Genomic DNA, 25385 nt, shown 5'->3' on the forward strand with positions numbered 1-25385 from the left:
AGTTCCTGAAAATCAAGAGGACAGAAATGCATATAAACGTGGGCGACATTGGATCTGTCAACACACGCGTTACGCGCCAATGCGTAAAAGTTAGACTAAAATGAGGAAAATGCAAATAGCTCATTAATTTCAGTTCAAAAGAAAAGTTTCACCAGGGGGAAAAAGTAACCACATTTATATTTTAATGAACGAGCGTAAAATGGCTCGATGCGTCAGTTGTGTCCCCCTGAAGATAAAAACAAAGTCCTCACCTGTTTTTTGCGTTGCTCCGTTGAGTGATAGTATGTCCTTATTTCCATATAAAGTGAATCCAACTTTTATCGCGATGTTTTGTTTGCTGTTCAGATACTTTGCTGGGCGTCTTTTGAAGGTGAGCTGAGCTGAGGCGCGACTGTGGTGAGGGAGGTATGAATGAGCCCGAATACACGCAGCGCGGGCGGGTGACGTCAGCGCCTTTACGCACGCCCTCCTTTTGAATATTCAAAACGTCGCTAGGGATTAAAAAGCATCATCTTCAGGAAGGGACGACTCATTATGAGAGTAACACGGCGGTTTGACCGTCCCACTGGAATAGAGATTCTAAGAAAATTTGGGCTGCATTTTTGCAAAGTTAGTTGGAAATCTGGCATGTGGTATTCACTTTGTGGAATTTCAATAGACGGATAGATAGATAAATAACTTGCTTTGCAGATAATACTATATAAGTAAATTCAGTTATTTTTTATTTATATCTTGCTTGAAAAAAATAATATATTTAGTGAACTAATCCACTGTTTGGCTGTATAGTGCAGATTTGTGCCTACAATAGATTATTTACATGCAACTATATTCCTTTGTGTCTTTTTTTAAATTCTGTCTAATTGTACAATATGTCAGGCATGTATGTATGTAAAACGTCAGGTCTGATGCAGCATTTTAGCCAAACATAATGTTCTCGTTAGTTCCGCCTCCTATAGATAAATGCTGTGGTCAAAGTGTTAACAGAAGTCTCTTGTATCTGCTGTCCTTCTTCATGACCGTCTGCACACATTGTAAACTTCTTGATGGAAGAAAGCTATCAAGTTATTAGGCCCCTAATGTGAGCTATCAAGCATATATAATCGATTCGAATCATGTGTTTGATCCTTTCTCAGAAGTGAATGAAGAAAATGACATTGGCCTTTGTTGAAAACCTTGAAACGATGATTACAGTGAAATGGCTGTGCTTAGCTCCAATAATGTTCCCCTAATTGTGATATATGGCTACTTTGAGATCATTTCCTCTACTTTTCATTTCTCTCAGACCATGTCCGTCCATCTTTCTGACCATTTAAGTCTCTCCATGAACGGGCTTGAGATGAGATGGCACTGATGTTACAGGTAGTAGTGTAATACCGTGTATTTGTAGTATTAGCATCAATAGTACATTAAAAGAGCTTACAAAACCTAAAACTACAGTACAGAAAGCCATAGTTGTATTGTTGATTGTTGAAGAGCACATACAGATAATTATTTGATTACTTCTTTGAAATGAGTCTCATTAGAAGTACTTTTCGCGACTCTTTGCTTGTGTACACAGATGCCATCTTCTTCTACCCCCCAGCCATGCACAGTTGTTAATGTACTTGAGGCCACAGTTCACAACCTACAGGTATTTTTAGTTTGGTCTGACAGTGGCATCCTGGGAAGCTTTTCCTATTACGTCACTCTTTGTCAGAGCTGCTAATTTACTTTATTGTAAAACACAATTTTATTGCCATTAATTGCACCATTACCACAGCCACTTGTGCTAATTGCAGTGTGTTTACTCACTATCCAGAAACAACGGCGTTAAGGTTAATAACCTGAGTTACACATCTCAAATTGCTTATCTCAAATCTCACAGTTTAAGCCAGCCAGCTGCTATCGATTGAGCTGACAAGGGGGTGTTAGCTGGCTTTTAATTCACTGCCTAATCTAATTACACATGAGGGCTAGATCTGCAGTCTGTATGGTCTACCCGGGCTTTGTTGACATTGCCGCTGACCGTGCTGTTGCATTGTTAACCTGGTGTAGGCCTATTCTCCCACTTCAAATGCCAAGTTACAGTATGCAGTGTCCCTTATGTGAGTGTGTGCCGTCTGCTAATGGCCAGCATCTGAATCATTGATGAGTTTATTGATTTGCTGAACAGTGATCTGATGTTACAGTTTGAAGGGGAATGGAAGAGGTCACACAGGTCTTCACATACTAATGGAAAAGTTAAAATCTCAGAAGATCTGCCAACAGGGCTATATTGCTGCTCAAAGCATATATTAGTGTGATATTATGATGGACTTATTCAAAATAGTTCAACTTCTGCCAGATCTGTAACTGACAGACATAGCTGTGATTGATCTTAAACTGAGGCTAGAGTTTTATTGTGTTTGTCTCCATCTTTTGGTTTATGTCTGTAAGTACAACGTGTTACTGAGTTTGACACTATTGCCTCATATTTTCTCTGTATTAGTTTAACACTATTTGCTTTGATTGCTTGAGTTAGTGTAGTTTTAGTTTTATGGTCTGATTTTTTTCCAAAAATCTGCATGCTCATATGTTGGGAAACTTTTGAACCGTTGTATTTGCATGGAACTTTTTTTTTTCTTTCAACACATTTTATACTTGCGCCTTTTCTTCTGTTTTTGTTATATTTTTTATTTTATTTTTCTTTATAAAGCCAAAATAGCAAAAGACAGTTTTTGGAACAGTTGCAATGCTTTAATGTGACCACTATATGGCGCCATATGCCATTTATCGCTGGGGTTTGCCTTCGATAACTTTGCCAAAGATCATGTCACTAAATAAAAGAAAAGTACAGTCACAGTGGAAAATATAACTTGAGCAGTGATCTTTAAATCTTTTTCTTTTTTAACGTTGCAGTTGAAGTAGCCCGCGCACCTTGATGATGTCGATCAATGTCAGTCAATAACAAGATAAAGATGCGCCAGAAAAATATATATAGTCATTTGTGTTTAATATGAGCCAGATGTTAGCTCCTGCTCCAACCTGCTGTCGGGCAACACACTTGCAGCCAATCAGAGTGTGTCTAAAGCTTACACTGGTCTAAAGTTGCACAGACCCGCCCCTCCTCGCGGAGTATGAGCGGCTGTGGAGAGGGTCCTGAGTTGTCTCAGTCCGTCCGGCTCTCTCAGGTCTTCTCAGCTGCGCTGAGCTTAAACATGCACTGGGGGCAACTGTTGGCCGTGTGGCTGCTCTGCTGCTGCGGCAGCCTGCGTGTGGTCACCGGCATCCACAGGACTGATATGTTCCCCTATGGCTCCCTCAGTGGAGACCTTATTTTAGCTGAAGGCGACGATGAAACGTCCAGAGTGCTGACCCTGCCAAGACCCCTGTACTTCTACGACGCGTTCTTCACTCAACTATATGTAAGTATGGGTCACATTTCATGCGTTTGGTTATTGCAAGTCACCGTATTCATTCATGTAACTTGCAGAAGTTTCTTTTATTTAAAAAAGAATCAGTCTATGAATGGACTATGCTCTTGAAGTGAGTGCATCAAAAGTGCAGTTATGTGTCTCTCCAGCCTGTCTACATATCCTCAGGCTGTGTAAGTTAGTCCATAAATATTTGTTTTGTTTAAACAAATCTGTATGTCAGGCCAACTTAAACATATTTCTCACTCAATAGTATGCCTGCATGTAAACATTTGAGGCATGTTGGATTTTTATGGAGTGACACTAACAACACTTTCACATCTGACATTAACACAGAGATGGATTGTCTAGATTTATGTTATAGTTGTTACAGTGTCATTTTTAACGTAGACATTTATCCAGTATTTCTGATTGTCAAGTCTAAAACATTTTGGGAATATGAGCTGCAAGGGGCTTAGTTGAGGCAGTTGTGGTTTTAGGAGGTTCTACGGGCCTATTAAGTGGTTATTGCAGTCCATGAGGGAAATCCAGTGGTTTTATGAAGGGATAAAAGAAGATGACCACACTTCACTTACATGGGCCCACTTTAGCTCATGAGTTATGGAATTACACAACCTGTCTCTACGTTTCCCTAGGTGGCTACCAATGGCATCATTTCAGCTCAGGACCTCCCTATGGAAAAGCAATATGTGGACGATGGCTTTCCTACCGACTTTCCCGTGGTAGCTCCTTTCCTCGCTGACATCGATACGAGCAACGGACAAGGGCAAATCTACTATAGAGTGACCGAAACACCAAGTGTGCTCAACAGAGTGGCCCAGGTAAAGATAAGAAAGCTACAATCCCCAAATATCCATGCTGTTTGTTGCTAATAAATGGTATAATTTCTTTTGACCATCAGCTCATTTCATGCCCCATTCTCCCATTAATCCATTCAATCATTTGCTCATCCAGGAAGTGCACAGAGGTTTCCCAGATGCACGATTCACACCGACGCACGCCGTGGTGGCCACTTGGGAGAACGTCGCCGCCTATGAAGATGATCCCAAAAAACGCCCAACAAACAAGGTAAATTTAGTCCGCTCTTTTGCTTGGTTGAAAAGCCACTTGAAATTCCTTGAAACTGTGCATCACTTGTAATTTTCCTAAACTGGGAGGGGGTTCTTATTTGTAATCCTCCGTCCCCTCCTAATCTGCCTCTTAACCTTCCCTGAAAGGTCTAAGGTCATCTTGGGGGGTCATCAAGTGGCCCCCATCGGTCCCCTCCTCCAGTTCACACACATAGCACACAGGTATAGGCACATAAGAGGTTTCACGCCTGGGCTGACGCCCGCTTCCTCCCCAAGTTAATAAATGCTTTTGGTGACATTAGTTTGCATTGTATGAGGAGGGGGATTTGGCTTGGACCCCTTGCGTGTTGGGCGTATTGATCAAACGGGACTTTGTTGTTGCCAGCTCGCAGCGTGTGGGACGGCGGGATGAAGGGTCTGGTGGGTTGGACAGAAAACCCCAGGAGAGGGCTGTTTACTCAAAGTTCATTTAAGGCTTCCTTCGCTCTTCCTGCATTGACACAGCATACACATTTAACACTCTTGTACAATTCAAGATCAAATTAACTCCAGAATGTATGTGCTATCCCCAGATGCCCTCCCTTTATTAGTTTCCTATAGGTCATTAGTTCGTAGTGGCATTGAGACACTTTACAAATATTGCCAAATTTCTACAACCTAAGTGCCACTGTCTGTCTTTTACATCCATGTTCAGAGACAGCATAGCTAACTGTCTGCCTCCCAACGTTGTGTTTCGATATGTCTATTTATTATGGCTTGGGAGTGGCACAAAGGGTCGACTTGTATAACACTATGCTCCCTGATAAGATAAAGCCCTGGGTTTTGTATTGAGAAGTCGGATACTTAATGAATTAACATACAATCACTGCTTACCTTATCAGCCTTGGTGGTTTACCTGTCCATTCTCCTCCCTCTGCTTTTCCCATGCGCTGTTGGCCGTTTGTATTGTAATTCAAAAATCCAGCATTGTCAAGATACCGCTCCCTCTGTCCCGCTCCGGCCTGGGATTTGCTCCATTGCCCTCTCCCTTCGGCCCTGATAGCATCTTCCTTTGAAGTCATTTGCCAGAGGTGCAGGGTGGGGCGCGTTTGGGGGGTTGGTTGTGGCAGTGTGGTATGTGTGTGTGTAAACTGACTAACTTAGGTGTGGGGTTGTCAATGGAAAAGTGCGGAGGGGGGTCTTAATGCTGCGCTGATACGGAGATAAGAGGCGGCGAAGTCAACAGGACAGGGGAGAAGATTGGTTCTCACACTTCTTGAGTGGACTTGTGTTTTTCTTTGAAATGAGCCACTTAAATGCGCTGCTATCATAATTGGCATGTAATTACTTCCCTTTGAGGGCAAAACACACAGTCTGTTGTATCTGCTACTATGTCGAGACTTTGCTAATGACTAAAACCATTTACTACGAGACTTTGGCCTCCTGTGTGACATCAGTAAGGTTTTAACTTCGCTACCACAATTATAGCATTAAGCTGTATCGTGTTCTCCTACTCTTTTACTTTCCTTTCTGCTTAGCTTTCTACGCATTAAAACGCTTTAAAATGGGAATACACCCTTAAAGGCATTATTTAAAGGGATATTTCAGGATTTTGACATATGGCCTCATTTCCTAGTTTTCCAGAGTGTTGTTGATTTCTGGAGATTTTATTTTTCTTTAATTCATGCAGTTCTTATATTTGAATATTTTAGTGGTGCTAGGCTAGTGCAAGGCTAGCACTAGGCTAGCGCATTTCTATGGTAACTAGTAGCCTGCATTAAACACCTAAAAATCACCGCGTACCATATTTGATTTGTAGAAAGCTCCTTTGTGAATTTCATGTGTAGTAATGCCGGTAAACCTAAACCTAGCAGATCACTCCGCCGCGTTGCATAGCTTACAAGCAGGAAGCTGATGCTACTCACATATATGTTCTTTTGAATGCAAAATGGTTACAGACATTTATATGGGTAGTCTGATGTTATAAGTGATTTGCCTCAGGTGCACTGTGCTTGGGTCAGACTGTTTTTATTGCAGCCTACTAGTTACCATAGACATGCACTAGCCTAGCACTAGCCTAGCCTCACTAAACTCTTCAAATATAAGGACTGCATGAATAATAGAAAAAAAAAATCTCCAGAAATCAACAACACTGTGGATAACTAGGAAACTAGCCCTATGTAAAAAAAAATCCTGAATTATCCCTTTAAGTAACAAAAGCCCGGTCCATTGCAATTGGCCAAACCACTCCTCTCCGGCACAATAGCGACATGTTTGTCCAAGGCATATTTGCTTTCTTAGGGACCTCTTGCAGCGACATGGAGCACCCCGTCAGATTCTCATCAGCGTTCAAAGGAGGCTGTGTTTATATTTGAACCCTGGGTCCAGATTTTGATTTTGCCTTCCTTAAACGGTCGCTAATAAAAGCTCAAGCACACCCTCATGACTACTAGTACTTACGACTGGGCACTGGACAGGGCAACGTCATGTCATCACTAATTACTGGTGGAGTCATTGCCTTTTGGTTTCAGTGGTTCAGTGGTTCATGTTCGCCAACCATCAATGTCTAAGAAAAGCAGCTGTATTTTCCACCGCGGGGTTGATTGCAAAAACATTTCATTGTATGTCACGGGTAGCGTCTTCATAGTCAGTGGAAGTGAATTGACATTTTCTGGCTGAGACTTGAACTGTGTGCTTGCTTGTGTGCTGTGCGTATATGCAGGCAGTCGCGGTGCATGTGCCAGTTCCCACGCTGCAGACTGCTCAGTTGGTCGCACTCTGGTGAGGCTGGCAACTGGTCCGCAGCTGTTCTGTGTCTCTGCTTTTGCTTCTAGCTGCTGCGCTGCGGCCAGAAACTGTGGAAAACCCACAACCAACAAATAGGCACTTCGCAGCAGCCCTCCGTGTTTCTAGCACAAAGTCTGGATAATTATTACACAAGCTGCAACATTTGTAACAGCCGGTTGGATCACTAAACGCTCAAGTTTACATTAGGTCTGGATTAGCAGACTAAATTGCACTGCGTTCATGTAATCAAAGCTGATCAGACTTTCCATGAGGTGGATTTATCTTTAGAGTGAAACAAGATTAAACATAGCTGCTGTAAATTGTATGGATTTAGTTAAGCTTGGCTGTGTGGACACATTCATCTTTATAAATGTAGCTTTTTGCTTTGAATTATATCAACATTGGTCCAAGCCATTTCTTAACTCACAGACTTGAATCTTGGGAAAATTTTGGGGAATCTTTTGCCTTATTAAGAATCACTTTATAATGCATATTTGAAGCACATCCAGGGGTATTAACATATAAGGACTCTAAACTTATACAAGAGTAACATGCATTTCAGAACATTTAAGCTACAGTTACCAGGTTTTGTATACAATAAGACCTCATGAAGAGAATTTTGTTATGAAGGGCAAACTTTACATTGTGGCTTTGCTGATTGAGACTAGCCCTTGTGGCAAGAATTAAAAAACAGTAAATATATAGCATTGACTGATATGGTTTATGAACATAGGCAAGATAGACCTTTACATAAGCCTAAAATATGAATGCTTTCCACTTTGGGACCAATTTTACACACAAATTAATTAATTCTTAACACAGCTGTACCGGGACAAATGACTAGTGTTTTCAAATGCACTCTTCCGTGAAATAACCCATAAGGCCTGTGCAGGTGTGCTTACCACTTCCATTAAACTTGAGTCTGTGTTGTAATAACAGAGTGGCTTTTAATTAATGGAAGCGCCATTATCTTAATCCACTTCCTGTATTTGCTTTAATCTGTGCTGTGTTTTGGGAGACCCCTAATGTTTGGCACTTTACATCCAGCCGACTGATGCTGTTATCACCTCCAGCTTCAAAACAGTCGGAGCGGCCGACATTTGGGGCAGAGGGAGACACCTGAGTTCTGTGTCTGAGAGGAACGGGACAGGACACCCTTTAAAAGAGGTGCGAGAAACTGCCCCTGGGGGACGCCAACCCAGGACCTTTTTTTTTTTAAAGGGGGGAAGTTGGTCGTCTCCAAGCCCTTCTCTCTCCTCAGCTCTCCCCTGGCTCTGACGGTCTTTGAAGTGTTGGCAGCAATTTGTTGTGCTCCAGCTGTGAGTGTGTAAAGAGTACCGGGGATAGTTTGTAAAAGCAGACATGGGCAGACGCGCACGCGCTGGAGGTGACCACACAGACAGAGCGCAGCTAGAAGTGAGAGAGAAGTCTCGTTTTTTGCTGGTTACAAATCAACCTCTTAACCCCTGCCGTGACCAAGCACATTTTCTCGACTTCGACTGAGATGAAAACGCAGCAAGACAGGCGACAAATAAGTGATGGAAAGTCTGCAACAAACTGAGGGCAAATCTTAGGTGGCTTTTGTAGTTCTTAGCTTTGAAATGAGGCTGTAAGTTCCAGTCCAGAAGCTTTTAGATTTAGGTAAAGCTGAACTGGAGAAAATGCGCTTGGTTAAGGCGGGGGTTAACACCTACATACCTTGCTGAAGTGGTTAATCCCATTTAATTGTCCAAAAAGTGATTGAATAAGAGACTGAAGGGGTGCCTGTCAGCGTGTCTCCAAATGTTAGTCCTGCAATTAACCGGCCATTGTCCTAGGTGTATTCTGCCTCAAGCTATTATCAGCTTAGATTGGCGTAACCTTCAGAAGCTCGCAGCTTGGTCAACCTATTGTGCATCTTTTTTTTTAAAGATCAAGATTTCTTTCTGTCATGGGAAAAACAGTGGACACATTACCGCACTGCAACTTTGGCTTGAATTCAGGAGGTTCACAGATATGGGTGGAGGAACGATGGGGCAATCCGTGATGGGGAGCATGCAAACTCGATACAGGAACTCCCACACTTTTCATGACTCAAACCTGGGACTTTTTATCCGTTATGCAAGAGCGCTAACCACTCATCCACCATGCTGCTACGATAGGACATAGTAGATGTGGTGTTTTGCAACAAAGGGGAAAATCTGTCAAAAATTACAAAGACATTTAATCTGAAATTCATCTGTCAGGCTTTGCATCATGCTTTTTGTGCTGTACATTCATTTCCTTCATCATTTATTTGGTCAGACATCATACCTCAACTAACAGCTAAATTCATCCCAATGTTGTACGTTGCCTGGGTTGGATTTGAATTAGAAAGCATACCGCCGGCTTACGTAATCGCGGTAATAAGCAAAATCTGATGCGCCTTAGCTCCTCCGTCTCTCCGACCCCCTCCTAACTAATTACACCGTGCCCATAGGCTGCACTGTCTCCCACGCCCACCGTCCGGGGAAGATAGCTTAAAGATGTTGATGCAAACAATTAGGGGCACGTACACATGCGTTGGCTTTCCTATAGGTTGAAATAGGACAGCTGCGTGTGTGCGAAGTTAGACGTCAATACGATATGAGAGTCCATTGTAATAATGTCTGGTTTATTGCGACATGATCATGAAAGAGGGCCAGACACACAGGAAGACAGCTGTGGAGATCACATCTGGACTTGTGGGGGGGGACGGGTGGCTGAGACAGAGGGAGAAGTGTGCAAAGATAATCTGACCCACGGAGAAACAACATTAAAACACTCTCAAAGTTCCTTCAAATGTGGTCTCCGCTTTATAGACTAGATCCCACATAAAGGTGGCAACAAGTTTCCAAAATCTCGCAATAAAAATGTCATTATGCCGGATGAAGTGCCAGATGTTTGGGTCAGTGTGTCAGATTGCGACACAACCAGGAACAAGGCTCAGGCAAGAAGGGAGTCAGGGGTGAGATGTCCTAACACGAACGGGGAGGAAGAGGAGTAGACGGGGGAGGGGAGCCGGCGCGGAGGTGTGAAGTTTAAATATTCGGGTCTAGGTGTTAATAGATTTAGCGGGTAGTTGAGTAAAGATGACTGTATACCCCCGGCGTGTCTGAAACTGGAATTATAGCAAAACCGAACAGCTGCTCTCCCGTCTGGCACCGCTGTCTTCCAAATGAATGACGCATTGTTTTGTCTCCGCAGGTCAACACGTTCCAGGCTGTAATCGGCTACGATGAGACCGACTCATACGTTGTCTTCCTCTACCCTGAAGATGGCTTGAATTTCTTTGGAACGCGGCCAAAGGTAAACATCTCGGATAAAAGGAGTTGGATGCTGTGCGTGCGCTGCCTTTCAGATATCTGCTGGGGGTTCAGAGTTTGCAGACCTCTTCGGGATCAGAGTTCACCATAATAAATATCGGAATAAATAGAGGGTGATAAGCTTGTATATTGTTGCTGTGTTCGAAGGAGTCCTACAATGTTGAGATTGAGCTTCCTGCCAGAGTGGGCTTCAGCCGAGGTGAAGTGGCGTATCTTCTGTTTTCAAGAACGGAGGGCCCCCACTACAGCGTGACAAGTGATGAGCAGAGCGTTAAAAATCTCTACCAGTAAGTAAAAGACCATCATTATGTATGATAGATGTTAGGCAGCATATAATCGAAGGCTTGATCAATTATGTGCGTGTGTGTTTTGATAATTGGTGCTCTAACAGTCTGACAAGTTTTGACAAAGTGGCAAGAAATAACATAGTAGGCTATATACTGTAGAGTGAGCTTACAAAGTGAGTGGGTGATGACAGTAAATGCCTTTTTTTTAGTTTTTTTTTAAAAGAGTGGCATGTAAACAGCCAGTATACACGTTTGTATGTTTTTTCTTTCTTTAGGGTTGGCAATACTGGAATCCCTGGAGTTTGGCTGTTCCACGTTGGAAACCGTTACTCTTTTGACAACATCGTGCCTGCGTCCTTTGGTGGACTCCTGGCCACTTCCCCACCTCGAGGATATGCGTTTGGCTTGGTAAATCATTATTCATTATGGAGGGCTACACAAAATCCCTTCTCCTCGCTTGTTTCAGGGCACACAATAGCAAAAACATTGCTTTTTTAAGATAGCACACTAGCCTTTTCTATCTTCTCTGCAGGACAGCACCACTCCAGAGTACGCCGAGTTGGAGGTGTATTCCGACAACACCTACAGCCCAGGAGAGGAGGATGAAGATTACCCTGACACCGGCGGAGACCCGGACTTTTCAGCCAGCGAAAACCCCTCGGAGGCCCCCACCCCTCCCACTGAAGACTCACCCCCTTTACGGACGCACAACACTGAAGACCGGACACCCGAACCCAGTTACAGTCCACAGCCAGAGCCCAGGCAGTACGCTCCTCCTCCACCCCCTGAGGAGACAGTGAACGCACGGGACAATGTCGAAACTCCACCAGAACAACCACAGGTGACTCATGAGGAGGCGAATGTAATGTACTGATGTTTATAACTAGGGATATGAAGTATAAATAGTCTCAAAATGTTATGAACTTTTACTGTACTCAATATAAGAGTCACAGATGTTGATGTTGAAAAAGCCTGGCAAAAATCGACTTCCTTGCAGCCAATATGAAAAAATTACTGTTTTTATACAATATTTAGAATTTATATAAAGCAGCATTCAAGATTCATAAAGCGCTTTACATTGCAAAAAACCTAATACGCTTTTTGACATCTAAGTCTCGATGACATCTTGAAGTTGCTGTCTGTCTCAGATCATGATGGACCATACAAGACGCCATTTGTTTTTCCCTAAATGCAAAAATTGCATACTTTCCGCTTAACGTTTCTTTAATTACACAATCTTTGAAGCATATGCATCTGGTACAAATTGAGAAAGTATCTCGCCGATCTTTCTTGTGTTTTCTACGAGTGCCCGTGGGGAGGCCATGTCTGCCTGTGTGGCAGTATGTTTTACATTTTCTCCCAGAGATCTGTTACTGAAAAGCGGGCTTTAAATTGGCAGTGTTGTCAGTTGTGTCATGAGTTTCGTAGCTAATGATTTGGAACTTCAGTCTGTTGCTGTTTGAGGTTGCATTAAGATGCATTCTTGGGGGTCACTGCGGTGCCAAGCTTTTGCAAATTGTAATTCATGACATCTGCGTATGAATGAGGAGTTTGTTTGTGAACTCTAATGCTTAATGTATATTTTTATGTCTAGGTTCCGCTTGAAGTTGTGGACGTCTATCCTCCTCCCCCCAGCGACCCCCACCACTCCCCAGGCGGTCACGTGGTCAGCGTGGAAGAGGACGATGTTGACTTTGACACGGGAGGTAAGAAACTCGGGCATATTCTGAGTTCATGAAAGTCTGATCGCGAGGAAAAGGGGAGGGGGGGAAGTCCTATGTAAAACTCCCAACCTCAGCTCTGTCTGCGCTAGCCGTCCGCACAATACTGCCGTTGTGCCGGCCTTAGACTTCCAGGTGCGCGTGTCTCCATCTCTCCGGACCCCACTCCCACTGGCTTTGGCCTTAAAAATGAACGTGTTCTCTGTCCCTTCCCTGGTTACATAACGATCAAAACCACCCTGTGTTGGAGGAAATAATCACAGGTAATTTGCTTTAACTTTAGGGTGACGAAATGCCATTTTTGGACAAGAACCGCCACTTTATTTCAGTCAAAGTTGTCCTGTTTTGTGTCAAGGGTGCAGTAATCTTTCCCCAGTGCATGCATGGTCACTGCGAAAATATCTTGACTTCCTGTGCTGCTTGTGATGCCCCTAAAGAAATAGAGAATGCTGCTCCCAAACCAGCTGCCAAATAGACAAATAGTGGCTGTGCAATGGGGAAAAATGAGTCAGTCAGTTAGGAGTTATGCTGAGTTGAGTGAGGTTGCTTGTGTGCAGCAAACCAGAAAATGGCGAGGAGTAAAAATGAATTTGACCCACATTTATTTACAAAGAAAGCTAATTTTATTCCTGGCAACACCAGTATCTAACCAATCCAACAATGTAATGATTTTACAGTCGCTCTTCACGTGTCCCATTGGAGGGGATTCCCATACAAGAACAGCTGGTTTCCATCCAAATCTGTTCCCAAGCTTTTAAACTCCATGTTTATGCCCCGCTAATCCTTTAACTTGACTAACTTACTTGTCAGTGTTTCCATATATGGTAACATCCTTTTGAAGATGAAATATTAAGCACTGAACGTAAATCTTTTCGACTAAACTAAGCCTTTCTTTTCTGTTGCTTTGTCAGTGATTCAGTACACGACCGAGAATAAGGAAACGTGTGCGAGGTATGTAAATCCACTGAGCTATATTGTTTAATGCGGTGACACTTGATGGGATTTTTACTGTATGTTTTGCCTTTTAGATTCCAGCAGCAGTGCTCCCAGAATGCCATCTGCTCAGACTATGCCACTGGTTTCTGTTGTCACTGTAAGCCTGGTTTCTATGGAAATGGTCGCCAGTGTCTACCAGATGGTGAGATTTATTTACTACAGCGATACCACGTTACATTTTACCTGATGAATAGAATGCGATACCAGCATATATTTCAATAGGGATGTTTTTATTGTTGATAATACTGAAAATATCTATAAATGTTTTTGTAACGGCAAAATTAGAACGCATGGCAACCTGTAAACGTGCAAAAGTTTAGTTTTAGTCACGATTTCCCGTATTTAGCCTTGTTTTGGTTCTGCTTTAGCATTGTATTCCTTTCTTTCTCATGTCATGCAGCCCTAATTTGTATTGTGTGTGGCTTCGCTTCATCTCAGACCTGGAATAAATTGCTATTTTTCCTCTTGTGTGCAGGTGCGCCCCAGCGTGTGAGTGGAAAGGTCAGCGGGACAGTGAACGTGGGCTCCACCCCTGTGCTGCTGGACCACATTGACCTCCATGCTTACATTGTTGTGGGCGACGGCAGAGCATACACTGCAATCAGCAAGGTTTGTATCATAATATCACTCAAGTAGAGGAAGTGCTTGCCAATTTATTCATTGATAATCCCTTACTTGCTGCTGCTGCTGCTGCTGCTACTGATTTATATTGATGCTACTTTCACCCATCCTGATTGTTGCAGGTACCTGAAGAAATAGGATGGGCTCTGATGCCTGCCTCACCAATAGGAGAGCTCTTCGGGTGGCTGTTTGCCCTTGAACTGCCCAATAGCCAAGCTGGATTCAAAAACACAGGTAAAGCTCTTCATAATAACTGCCACTATTTTGCTGTGTTATTCTGGAGTCCATTTCTGAATTGTACTTTCTGACAACCTCAAATTGCTTTTGGCCTAGCCGGTTTAAATCCCCCATGTGCCCCATCCCTGTGTTAGAATGTTGCATAGGAAGTGAGTCTTTATGATCTTTTTGTGTAAGGACTGTACTTTTTTATTGTCATGACCCATGATAAGACGAGGTTGGGATGCCAATGTCAATAAGCCGCATACCTCCTGAGCACATCTGCCGTGGACTTAGGGAACTCCTCTGCAGCGATGGTGTGCGCGCCGTGTGTGTTTGTGGTTTCGCTGTGCGTCCCTGCGCTCTCCCGGCCAGCTGCATTGTCTCCGGGGATGTGATGCGATATCAGGCTTCCACCTCCCCTCTGCTAATAGGAAACAGCTGGTTATGTGGGTTTGTGTATGTGTATGTGTGTGTGTATGTGTATGTGTATGTGTATGTGTGTGTGTGTGTGTGTGTGTGTGTGTGTGTGTGTGTGTGTGTGTGTGTGTGTGTGCATGTGTGCCCGGTACAGATGTAACCCTTGCAGACAGTCCTCTGTTTATGGTATGTTACTGCTGCGTTATTGGCCCGTGTTCAAAAATGTGCAATGAAAATAAACAGCATCGACAGCCCACGCATTACTTCATCCTCTCTGGTTTCTGATTGGCCAATTGTGTTTGCCAGGGGCGGAGTTCACTCGTCGCGCAGAGGTCGTCTTCTATCCTGGAAACGAGCGCCTGACAATCATCCAAACGGGCCGGGGCCTTGATGAGCAGAACCACATCACTGTGGATACAGTTGTCAATGGCAACGTGCCTGTCATCCCATCTGGAGCAGAGGTGAACATGGACCCATTCAAAGAAATCTACCAGTATTATCCTTCTGGTAAGTAGTAACAACGTTCAAAATGCTCATCTTGACCTTGTATCAATATTCTTAGTTATTTCAAATCTATAGTCATTTTGCACCAAACCACACTGTGAATGCCTGATCCCATGAGGTCTTGGAAGCTAAGCAGGATGGGCCTGGTTGATACCAGGATGGTATTCTATGTGGGAATACCAGTTGCTCGTGTAAATGATGGATGGTGGACAGAGGCTATAGGCCATAGACTATAAATTAATAATGGACCAAGTGAGGGAGGCTTCCCCATAGTGTTCAGGCTTTGAGGAATGGGCTAACTGAAGGTCCCTCAAGCTGCAATTTGACTGAGTTTTTGGAGCCAGCTCCATTATATTGAATAGAGCAACATTTTCCTACGGCTTCAGGAAGTTGGTGGCTAAGATTAGTCCATTCTTAATTTACAGTCTATTATGCAGCCATACACTGTCAGTCCACCCCAAGGCACCGTAGCACCCCATACAAGTATGGGGTCAATGAAAAATTGTCCCTTATAAAGCTCTTTGGGTGACACTGGTCATGTGAAAGATGCGAAACAAATAAGATTCCCCTTATGTATTGGCAGTGAGCATCTTTAAAATCAATCCAATATTAAAAACATGTTTGACCATGCATGTTAAATTTTTGTCCAAATTGAGTACACAAACTACTGCAATTTAAAAAAAAGAAAGTGAAACTTCTATGCATGAAACTATTCATTAGAAATGAAGCATTAACAAGTGTAGTGTTTCAGTAGTTATTAAATGTGACTCATGCTGTAGTTACTATAAACTATTACCAGCTATTGTGTACGCAGAATGTTCTTAGTTTGATCGCTATATCACCATGTCGTTTATGTTTCCATAGTGGCCACATCCACCTCAGTGCGGGAGTTCAGTGTAGTTTCGGCTGAGAGGGGCTCTGAGTCACTCTCCTTCCAACTGAAGCAGAACATCACCTTCAGAGACTGCCGGCACGACAGCCGCCCAATGCCGGAGACGCTGCAAGTAACCATGGAGAGAGTGTTCATGATGTACGTGAAGGAGGAGCGCATCCTGAGATACGCCATCACCAACAAGATCAGCCCCGTGGGAGGTGAGCTGTTCAGATCATTATTTTTATTGAGCTGTGATTGAAAACTACTGGTTAAGCAGGTTTCTATACATTAGAAGAATCCATAGAGAAGGCCTTATTTACAAACTGCTGATTGAGACCATTCAAATTGCAACTTCGATTCGATTGCAATGAATCTTTCAGGCACAAAGTTGAACCCTCAAAGCGCTGTTATACTAATGTTTCCATAAGGATTTTTATCTTCACTACACAGGTGGTGAAATAGTCATAGTTTTAAGTATCCCTTCTTGGCCATTTGACTCTCTTCCAGCAGGTATGAAAACATGCACAGTGTGAAGTGTACATAAAACCTAAAAACAGTCCCAGACACAGAGTTCTAAATATTGAACATGTGTCTCTCATAAGTTAAACCGCTCAGAAGAAAACGCTGTGTAAAGATGTGATGTGTGATCCATCTGATATTGCATAATGGCTCTTGAGTAAGTCTTGGACACATGTTAGGAACAGCCTGTAATGATGTCAGCTCAGTGCTGAGATCAGGGATGAGGGCCTGATGTCTGGCCTCTCCAGTCATCTCTAATAGGAACATGGCTTTGAGTGACTGACTGAATTATCTCTGTCAGTGTCTTGGTGTCAAAGTGAGGTTTTCTGCTCCAGATCCAGCCAGCCACCAGACCTCCTAGTAATTGTTTCAATGCCGCAGATAAACCTCAGCCAAACCAAGAGTTGGACAGAGATGTACTTTACTCACATGCTCCCAGCCAACAACTTATTACACACTCTACCAGAGAAGACTCAATTTCAATCCAAGGAGCTCACCCTCACCTCCTGTGTCAATGGACCCGACACAATAGTTTGACATCAATCGATTCAGAGAGGGCCTGAACTTCATTATTAGTATTTTAGGTGATTTCAATCAACATCATATACGTAGAGATGCTCAGAGAGGACACAATAAATGTATCAAAATGAATATTGTCTTCAAACTCCTATCTGAATGATAGAGTGACCACAAACCACTGTGGTGTTGTGGACGAAACCATGAAATACTTTGGTTTGGCTCAGTTCATGTTTCCCTCTGTACCAGGTGAACTGTAGAAATGGGCTCCTGTATCATATTGCTAAAGTAACCCTCGAATAAAAGGAATTTTTCTGCCATTTTCTCCCCACAATGTGTGATGTTTTCCCTCTCTCAGCTGCCACAGTCATGTCTAAGCTCAGAGCCGTGATGAAAGCCAGGGAGGCTGCAGTCAGTGAAAGATGCAGCAGAAAAAGCCTATTTGAACGTCACAGACTGCACTCACTATGTTTTGAATCTGGGCCAAGTTTCTGTCATTGAAACATCAACACATTGATTAAAAAGGTTATGATGACACATCTTACACATGATGGTACACGTGCACGCTGTCGTGCACACACAGATACAACTGGGCACAGCTGGAAGAGCTTTGAGGGATCAGAGGTTTTGTAAACATGGGTTAAGTGCAGTGTATGTGCCACAGAGACAACGTGAGCGTGTGTTTCTGTTCAGGCCTCTTACACTTTCTGGGAAATAATATCCTGGCCAATGACAGATCTTTAACAGAGGGGGGGTCCCGGGTAGAATGACTGCCCACTGATGTCATGAGAATCAGCTGCAGCACAACTCTATACTTTAGGAATGTACCGAGACCACTACTGGTCTTAATATTTGGAGTGAAAGCAACATTTCCTAAATATTCTAAAGACACATTGTGAAATATTACGTGCCTTCCTGCAGCAGAGCCAAGTTAGCACCCGGACTATGCAGTAAAATGCTTTCCACTGTGCCTTTCATTTATGTTCTCAAAACCACAAATGGTAAGCTTCAATATGTAGCACCAGAGTAGAACTGTTTCCTGTCTAATGTCAGGTCATTTGGTGTCAGTAAAAGTCAGTGATGATGGATCATTTAGGAGATTTCAGGCTGGATATGATGAGGATTGCCCTGTACCTTGTCCATAATGACACAGCCTGTGCATGGAGGCCCTCAGTAAAGAGCAGCAGGTGGAAAACTGCACTCACCACTTTGATGCTGCGCTCCCCCTCCCTCTCTCTCTAATTACTCCTCAGTCTACTCTCCCATCCATGTGCGCTTAGGCCTCTCATCTGCCTGTCTTCTCAGCCACATTCGGGACGTTGAAAGGGCCTCCCTCGCTTTGATAATGAGCCAAAATTGCTCTCTGGCCCAGGGAGATGGAAGCGGGCTGCGTCTGATTTTGTTTAGGTGTAAGCGTGTGTTGTCTATGGCGTGGGACGCTCTTCACGGTAAAGAAAAGAGACATTAGTCAGTGGTTTGTGGTCCAGACGTCGCACATGTTGTTCTAAAATCCTAATGTAAAACTTGTAAAATAAAGGGCCAACCAATTATGGTGGTGCATCATCCTTTGACACAGTATCCTGCCTCCATGGGGTAGTAGGTGTAAGAGCTTATGTAGCCCCTACATTTTCTAGGGATGCACGATAACAATAATTTGAATAAAGTTAAGTCTTTCATGGTTTGGAAGAAAATAAATCTTTGGGAGCGGTATGAATGAGCGTGGGCCACATCCTCTCTGTCTATAGTACGCAGTTCCCCTCTCTCTCATGTATACGTGCGACTAACCCTGTCCATATGGCGAATATCGAGAACACGGAGGCAGTCACTTCCTCGGAGGAAACCATCCTCCGGGAATTTGTCTGGAGTGATTTTTTACATGTGTATTCGGTTAGGCTACCCTCTAATCATCGCATTGTAATCACGCTGTCTGTAACGTCCCATATCCAGATCATCAATTAATCTCTGTTCAGACGCTCCAGACACCATTCATTTGTTAAAAACCTCACATTTGCATTCTTTCGGTCCAGAATCTCAGCGTGATTTATTGACTCAACTTGGGGCCTTCATGCTTTGCTTTGACTGGATTAAATTATGTAAACCAAGAAGTCACGAGTTCGGGTTCGCTGATAGTTTACATTGCTACAACGCTGAAGCAACACAATGTCAAAGAGACGAAATGGCCGAGCTCAACTGCGTATATATATATATATATATATATATATATATATATATATATATATATATATATATATATATATATATATATATATATATATATATATATATATATATATATGCATTTATATAAGTCTGTGGATAGCTTGTGTCTAGTTTACATTTGGTGATATCTGTAAAGCCAAACGTTTCCCTTTAAACTTGGTGTGAAAAATCCTTTATTGTGGACATTATATTACCTTATTTTCCGGGCTATAAGTCACTCCGGAGTATAAGTCGCACCAGCCAAAAATGCATAATTAAGAAGAAAAATATATATATTTGTCACTCCAGCATTAGCAACTACCTGGGCCTGGAGGTGTAACTGCACCGTTTACAAGCCTCTCCCGGCATCACGTTGTTCAAGGTTTCATTTGGGAACTCATTCCTCAAGCTGTGGCCAGCTTGAGGAATGAGTTCCCAAATGAAACCTTTTATTAAGAGTAACCTCCGCTTTTCGCCAGTCCCTCACAATTTTCTTGCTCACTCCAAACTTTCTTTCTGCTGCTCGATTACCGTTTTTAAATCTTCAGTGGTACAGGAGTAGCAGGTACTGGTACACAAGCCTAGATCAACCTCTATTGGCCCTTGAGCATGTGAAAGTATATATTTTGATAAATAAGTCGCACCGAGTATAAGTCACATTATGAAAAAAAGTGCGACTTAAAGTCCGGAAAATATGTTACCTTTAAAAACTGCACCCTTGAATTGTCATTTGCTAACTGCTAACTCAGTCAATTTGCGATGTCTGTTTGATGCTAATTTATTAAGGCTTATGTTTCTGCATAGTTGAACCAACTGGTCCGGACCAGGTGAATCCTTGCTACTCTGGGACCCACGACTGTGACACCACTGCCCAGTGTATCCCTCAGGAGGGCCAGGCCTTCCAATGCCAGTGTGCGACAGGATACAGAGGAGATGGACGCAACTGCTACGGTATTGTACATTTTGAGGAGGAGACACTATGCACATCCATTTTGGAACACACATTTTGTTATCATGATTTATGTAATAAGGTTCCGTTACTGCAGGACGGTTAGCACTGCTTGTCCCTGTATTTTGAGTTTTACAGCCCCTTTGTTAACGCTCACCAACGGAGTTAGAGACAGTTCAAGGCAACGCGTCTGTGTTCCATCAGCACATGTCCAGGCAGACCACAGGGTCAAGTACAGGTTAGGCAGAAGGACTCATCCTCTCGGTGTTACCTCCATTCTTTTATCTCACCCCCCTTCTCCACTCGTCCCCACTCTCGGAGTTTTAACGCTCTGTCGCTCTCTCAGGTGGGTTCTCTTGTCAGCGCAGACACCCAGGGGGTTTGAGTGAATGCGTGCCCTGTCATTAGCCTAGCTGCAGCAGCCTCCTAACAGCGCTATAAAAGCCCCAGGCCCCGGTTCCCATGGCTGTTCTGTCACTTTACATGTGTCCTCCTACATACTGTATTAAAGCACTTATTTAATTACTCCTAATAAACCTTTTTTACACTTCCACACTTGTAGCATGTGAGAATTTGTTTTGACATTAAGACCTACCCGAAGTTGTCTTGTCTGGCTATTTTCAGACACCTCTATGCTTAAGTCAGATTTTACAGTGAAATACTCTTTGCAAATTGTTCATCTTTCCATTTATATGTGACTTGTTGAAGGCGATGTGGATTGTAGCACTGCATATCTGGCAATATTAATGTGAGCCAACACATTTACAACCTAAGTGTTGAAGTAAGGATGAAGACATGGGGCCATGGCCTTTTATAGAACAGTCTGTACAGAGAAATGTGGAGCTCTGGCTGCGGCTTTACTCAAAGGAAACGACTTCATTCGTAATGGCTATTATGATGGTTATATCTGCTGCCAGCAATGCAGAATGAATAACATTTGCACTGCACCGATGATGTGTAGGTCGGATGGCCTTGGTGCATTTCAAAAGATTGTATAAGTGTCTGATTTAGGACTACAAGTGGTCATATATGAGCTCTTGTCTGGACCTCACTTTCATTCATGTTTGAGTAATTATGCATATTCATTCTATGTCATACTCCAAAGCAAAAAAAAACTTTGTAGTATGTTTTTTTGCTGATGTCATGAGGTGGCGCTACTCCGTGTTTTTTTTTAATGTCCAGACTGCTTCACTGAACTCATTCTCACTCACTCAAATCATGAAAAAGCGAGCAGATGTAGTTTAAAGCTGCATTTAATCTGCTTCACTCCCTAAATTTCAGCAGAGGTTGAGAAATCATGGCTGAGTTGTAAGGCATCCTGAAAAGCCTGCATAGCATTGGCACGTTTTGAGAAATGCCTAATCTTTGCTGTTCCTTTTTCTCTCAGACATAGACGAGTGCGCAGAGAGTGTGAGCTCATGTGGGGCACATTCCCAGTGCTTGAACCTGCCCGGGAGCCACCGCTGCCAGTGCCAGGCTGGATATGAGTTCGGCTTTGACGGACGCACCTGTGTGGGTAAGAACTACTGTCACTTCAAGCCTGGTCATATTTATAAATAGCTGCAGTTCCATCACTTTTTGAAGTTTCGCAAAGAATGGTCAGAAGGGAGCATTAGCCTTAGCCTTAGCATTAGCATTAGCAGTTATGTAGCAGCTATAGTGGCTTATGAACCACTGAAATAGCTGAAATGAGAACATATGTGAGAATAAAGAGAGAAATGACAGAAAGAGGAGGCCGGAGAAGACAAATGGAGCAGTGGCCCCATGCGTTTCAGTGGAATGTGTGTAGGAGAGGGAGATTGTGCCCATGTGTGTGTCCTGCTTTAACCTACTATCACTCTGAACTTGGCTTGAACTTTCTCCAAACTCTGTCAACTCTGTCTGCTTCCCCTCAGCAACATCTTTACATAACCGTTTCAACAAACAAAGATAGCGCATCACAAACCGAGATATATTTTTGTAAATGCCGTTTTTCCTCCTGTTGTAGACATCGACGAGTGCAACAATTCTCCGTGCAACGTCAACGCGAGATGTATGAACTCTCTGGGCACTTTCAGTTGTCAGTGCCAGTCTGGGTTTTACGGCGATGGATTCTCCTGTAGCCTGGAAGGTAAGTGGATCATCCCCTCAGCATCATCATTTAAACCCCCAAAACCATCACAAATTACATTAATAACCTTGCTTTTTTCTTACAGGTGAAACAGGACGCCCGAAGAGCCACTGTGAGCAGCACAGGGAAATCCTTCAGGGAGGACTGGAGCATGGAGTGGGTGCTTTTGTTCCCCAATGTGAGGCAGATGGACGCTACAGGCCACAACAGGTATAGACAGAGTAGTGGATAAACTATAAAGTGCCTTCAGTGACCATGAGTATAATATGATATGTTATTTATTGCAGTGCCACGGATCGACTGGACATTGCTGGTGCGTGGACAGCAGTGGGCGGGAAAAGCCTGGCACCAGAACGCCTCCTGGGACACCACATACTGACTGTGACAAACCAGGTACGGATGGAAAGACACCTCCATTTGTTGTTATTTTAGCTCAGGCATGTGCTTCTATTTAATGCTGCTTTGTGTTTAAATGACTACAGATGAGCCAATCCGTCACAAAACCCAATGCGAGCACCACAGAGACAGTGTCCAGACCACCAGCGCAGAGGGGTACCCCATCGCTGGAGTGTTTGTGCCTCAGTGTGATGCTGATGGACTGTACAGGCCTCTGCAGGTAATAGTTACTCAAACCAGCTCTTCGTTGTTCATAATAGGACCTAGACAATATGATTTAAATATGGTGTTGTAGTGCCATGGATCCACGGGACATTGTTGGTGCGTGGACAGCACAGGACAGGAGAAACCGGGGACCCGTACAACTCCAGGTTCACCGCCAGTGGACTGCAACAACCCAAGTAATGACCAACTCAAATCAAATTGAATCATGTGAAAGAGTTTAGAGAGAGTCTAAAAAGCAGTAATTTGACACTTTGTGATAAAACTGAAGCACTGAAAAGGGGAGAACTAGTCGCCAACACGTTTATAGTGAAACCTTCGACCTAATTATTTTCCAGTGACTATAAGTATAGCTATAGTAAATATTAAATATATTTTGCCAGGCCGTGTTAAGACCCAATGCGAGCACCACAGAGACAGTGTCCAGACCACCAGCCCAGAGGGGTATCCTATTGCTGGAGTGTTTGTGCCTCTGTGTGATCAAGAAGGACAGTATGCACCCCAACAGGTAAGAATCATTACAGTACAATGTGTTTTATACCAATTTCTTTCTTGAATTGCACTAATCTAATCTAATCTGTAATATTTTAGTGCCACGGTTCATCCGGGTACTGCTGGTGTGTGGACAGCACTGGACAAGAGAGACCGGGCACTAGAACCACACCTGGTGATTCACCTCACAACTGTAGCCATCTAGGTAAGACATAAAACTGACTTAGTGATTGTTTCTTTTATTGTCTATAAGCAAGAAGGAAAAAAGCTAATATATAACATGTTTCTGTTTGGGGTTTTTCTTCTTGAAGAACCGGTGCGCCCCAAAACCCACTGTGAGCACCACAGAGACAGTGTCCAGACCACCAGTCCAGAGGGGTACCCTGTACTGGGAGCTTTTGTACCTCAGTGTGATGCAAACGGACAGTACATGCCCCAACAGGTAAAGTCACATACAAGTGGTTCATCAAAAATCCAACTGAGTAGTGTATAAAGTAGAAGTGCAATGCATTCGCAATCAAATCAAAATGGCAATTTTAATGGCTGCAGCAAATCACAAATGTTGCAACTATTTAGGTAGTAGAATGTTGTCTAGCACAATAGTGTGTCTCCATTTGCGACAGCTGCTAACCCTGTAGTCTCCAAACAATATCAATTCATATTTCAGAATTCTCTCTTTAAAGCTGCATTGTGCAACTTTTTATGGGGAAAAAATTTACCATAAATGCTTATTTGACCTTTTAGTAACACAGCGGCTGTATGGATGGTTAACATGGCGCCTTTACTTTCCATCCCAGTGGCCTCTAGTGTGCTCCAGGACCAATTGTTTTTTAAAGTTCACTGCTGACGGACCCTCTCACCAGAAAACCGACAAAACAATTGATCTTGGAGCATCAGAGAGGCCGCTGTGATTGAAAGTAAAGAAGCCAAGCTGACCACCCATACAGCCAGTGAGTCACTGAAAGGTTAAATACACATTTATATCAACTTTTTTTTTAATAAAGAAAGTTGCATAGTGCACCTTTAATGCCTCTGAAGTTGAGTGAACTGAATCTTTACTTAAAAACAGGAAAATAGCTATTCCTTCCCCACCATATGGTGCAGCCTTCATAGGTATGTATGTTAATGGCATTTTCTGTTATTCACAGTGCCACGGTTCCACTGGGTATTGCTGGTGTGTGGACAGCACCGGACAGGAAAGACTTGGCACGAGAACCCCCCCTGGCAGCCCTTCGGTCAACTGCGACAGACCGGGTAAAAACTTCCAAAACAGATCATAGAAAAAAACACAGATATCACCTTTTACTGACCCATGACGGGGGAACGCTTTGAGTGTTTGCGCAGCGAGGCCCGGTACCCCCGTGCGAGCAGGTGCCTTATGTCATTGCTTTCCAAGGGCTTCCTGGCTAAACACTGACCCCCCGTGACCCCACTAATTCCTGAGCCCGGATGACAACTCAAACAGACAGCACGTTTAACGCCGGTGTGTTTAACCTCGTAAGTGGTGCGCTGCTCAGGTCATTAGGCGATGTCCTTGGAATGCCTGTGAAAACATGTGATATCAGCGTGTGGCGGTGAGGGGCATACAGGTACAGTTTATGTAGAAGACTTTGGAAAGCTTGGCTGACCCTAAGTGCACTTATAAGCACCACTGTCAGCGAGATAATAAACATTCCCCCAGCCGTGGCCAACGAGATGTTTACCCTGATACTTTTGTAGGCTCCTATTACTTACACACGCTACTTACCCGGCTTGAAGTGTTTACGCAACGACAAAAGTCATGCTTTAAAAG

At 43.4% G+C, this 25385-nt stretch overlaps 1 protein-coding gene across 1 annotated transcript in view; it reads left to right on the forward strand.

The window, feature by feature from the left end:
* The first annotated feature begins 3143 nt into the window (after window positions 1-3143).
* Window positions 3144-25385, forward strand: part of nid2a (nidogen 2a (osteonidogen)) — a 32280-nt gene continuing 10038 nt past the window's right edge. The window contains exons 1-25 of the mRNA XM_079581963.1: window positions 3144-3383; window positions 4028-4213; window positions 4347-4460; window positions 10433-10534; window positions 10699-10838; window positions 11114-11246; window positions 11371-11679; window positions 12433-12544; window positions 13471-13510; window positions 13588-13697; window positions 14031-14164; window positions 14299-14410; window positions 15119-15319; window positions 16181-16408; window positions 20229-20375; window positions 21761-21889; window positions 22361-22483; window positions 22569-22693; window positions 22771-22876; window positions 22966-23099; window positions 23175-23280; window positions 23485-23609; window positions 23693-23798; window positions 23905-24035; window positions 24742-24847. Of these exons, the coding sequence (XP_079438089.1) occupies window positions 3177-3383; window positions 4028-4213; window positions 4347-4460; window positions 10433-10534; window positions 10699-10838; window positions 11114-11246; window positions 11371-11679; window positions 12433-12544; window positions 13471-13510; window positions 13588-13697; window positions 14031-14164; window positions 14299-14410; window positions 15119-15319; window positions 16181-16408; window positions 20229-20375; window positions 21761-21889; window positions 22361-22483; window positions 22569-22693; window positions 22771-22876; window positions 22966-23099; window positions 23175-23280; window positions 23485-23609; window positions 23693-23798; window positions 23905-24035; window positions 24742-24847 (3466 nt within the window). The 5' untranslated portion in view covers window positions 3144-3176. The remainder of the gene's footprint in view (window positions 3384-4027; window positions 4214-4346; window positions 4461-10432; window positions 10535-10698; window positions 10839-11113; window positions 11247-11370; window positions 11680-12432; window positions 12545-13470; window positions 13511-13587; window positions 13698-14030; window positions 14165-14298; window positions 14411-15118; window positions 15320-16180; window positions 16409-20228; window positions 20376-21760; window positions 21890-22360; window positions 22484-22568; window positions 22694-22770; window positions 22877-22965; window positions 23100-23174; window positions 23281-23484; window positions 23610-23692; window positions 23799-23904; window positions 24036-24741; window positions 24848-25385) is intronic.

The sequence above is a fragment of the Gobius niger genome (assembly GCF_951799975.1).
Source record: "Gobius niger genome assembly, chromosome: 23".
Taxonomy (NCBI): Eukaryota; Metazoa; Chordata; class Actinopteri; order Gobiiformes; family Gobiidae; genus Gobius; species Gobius niger.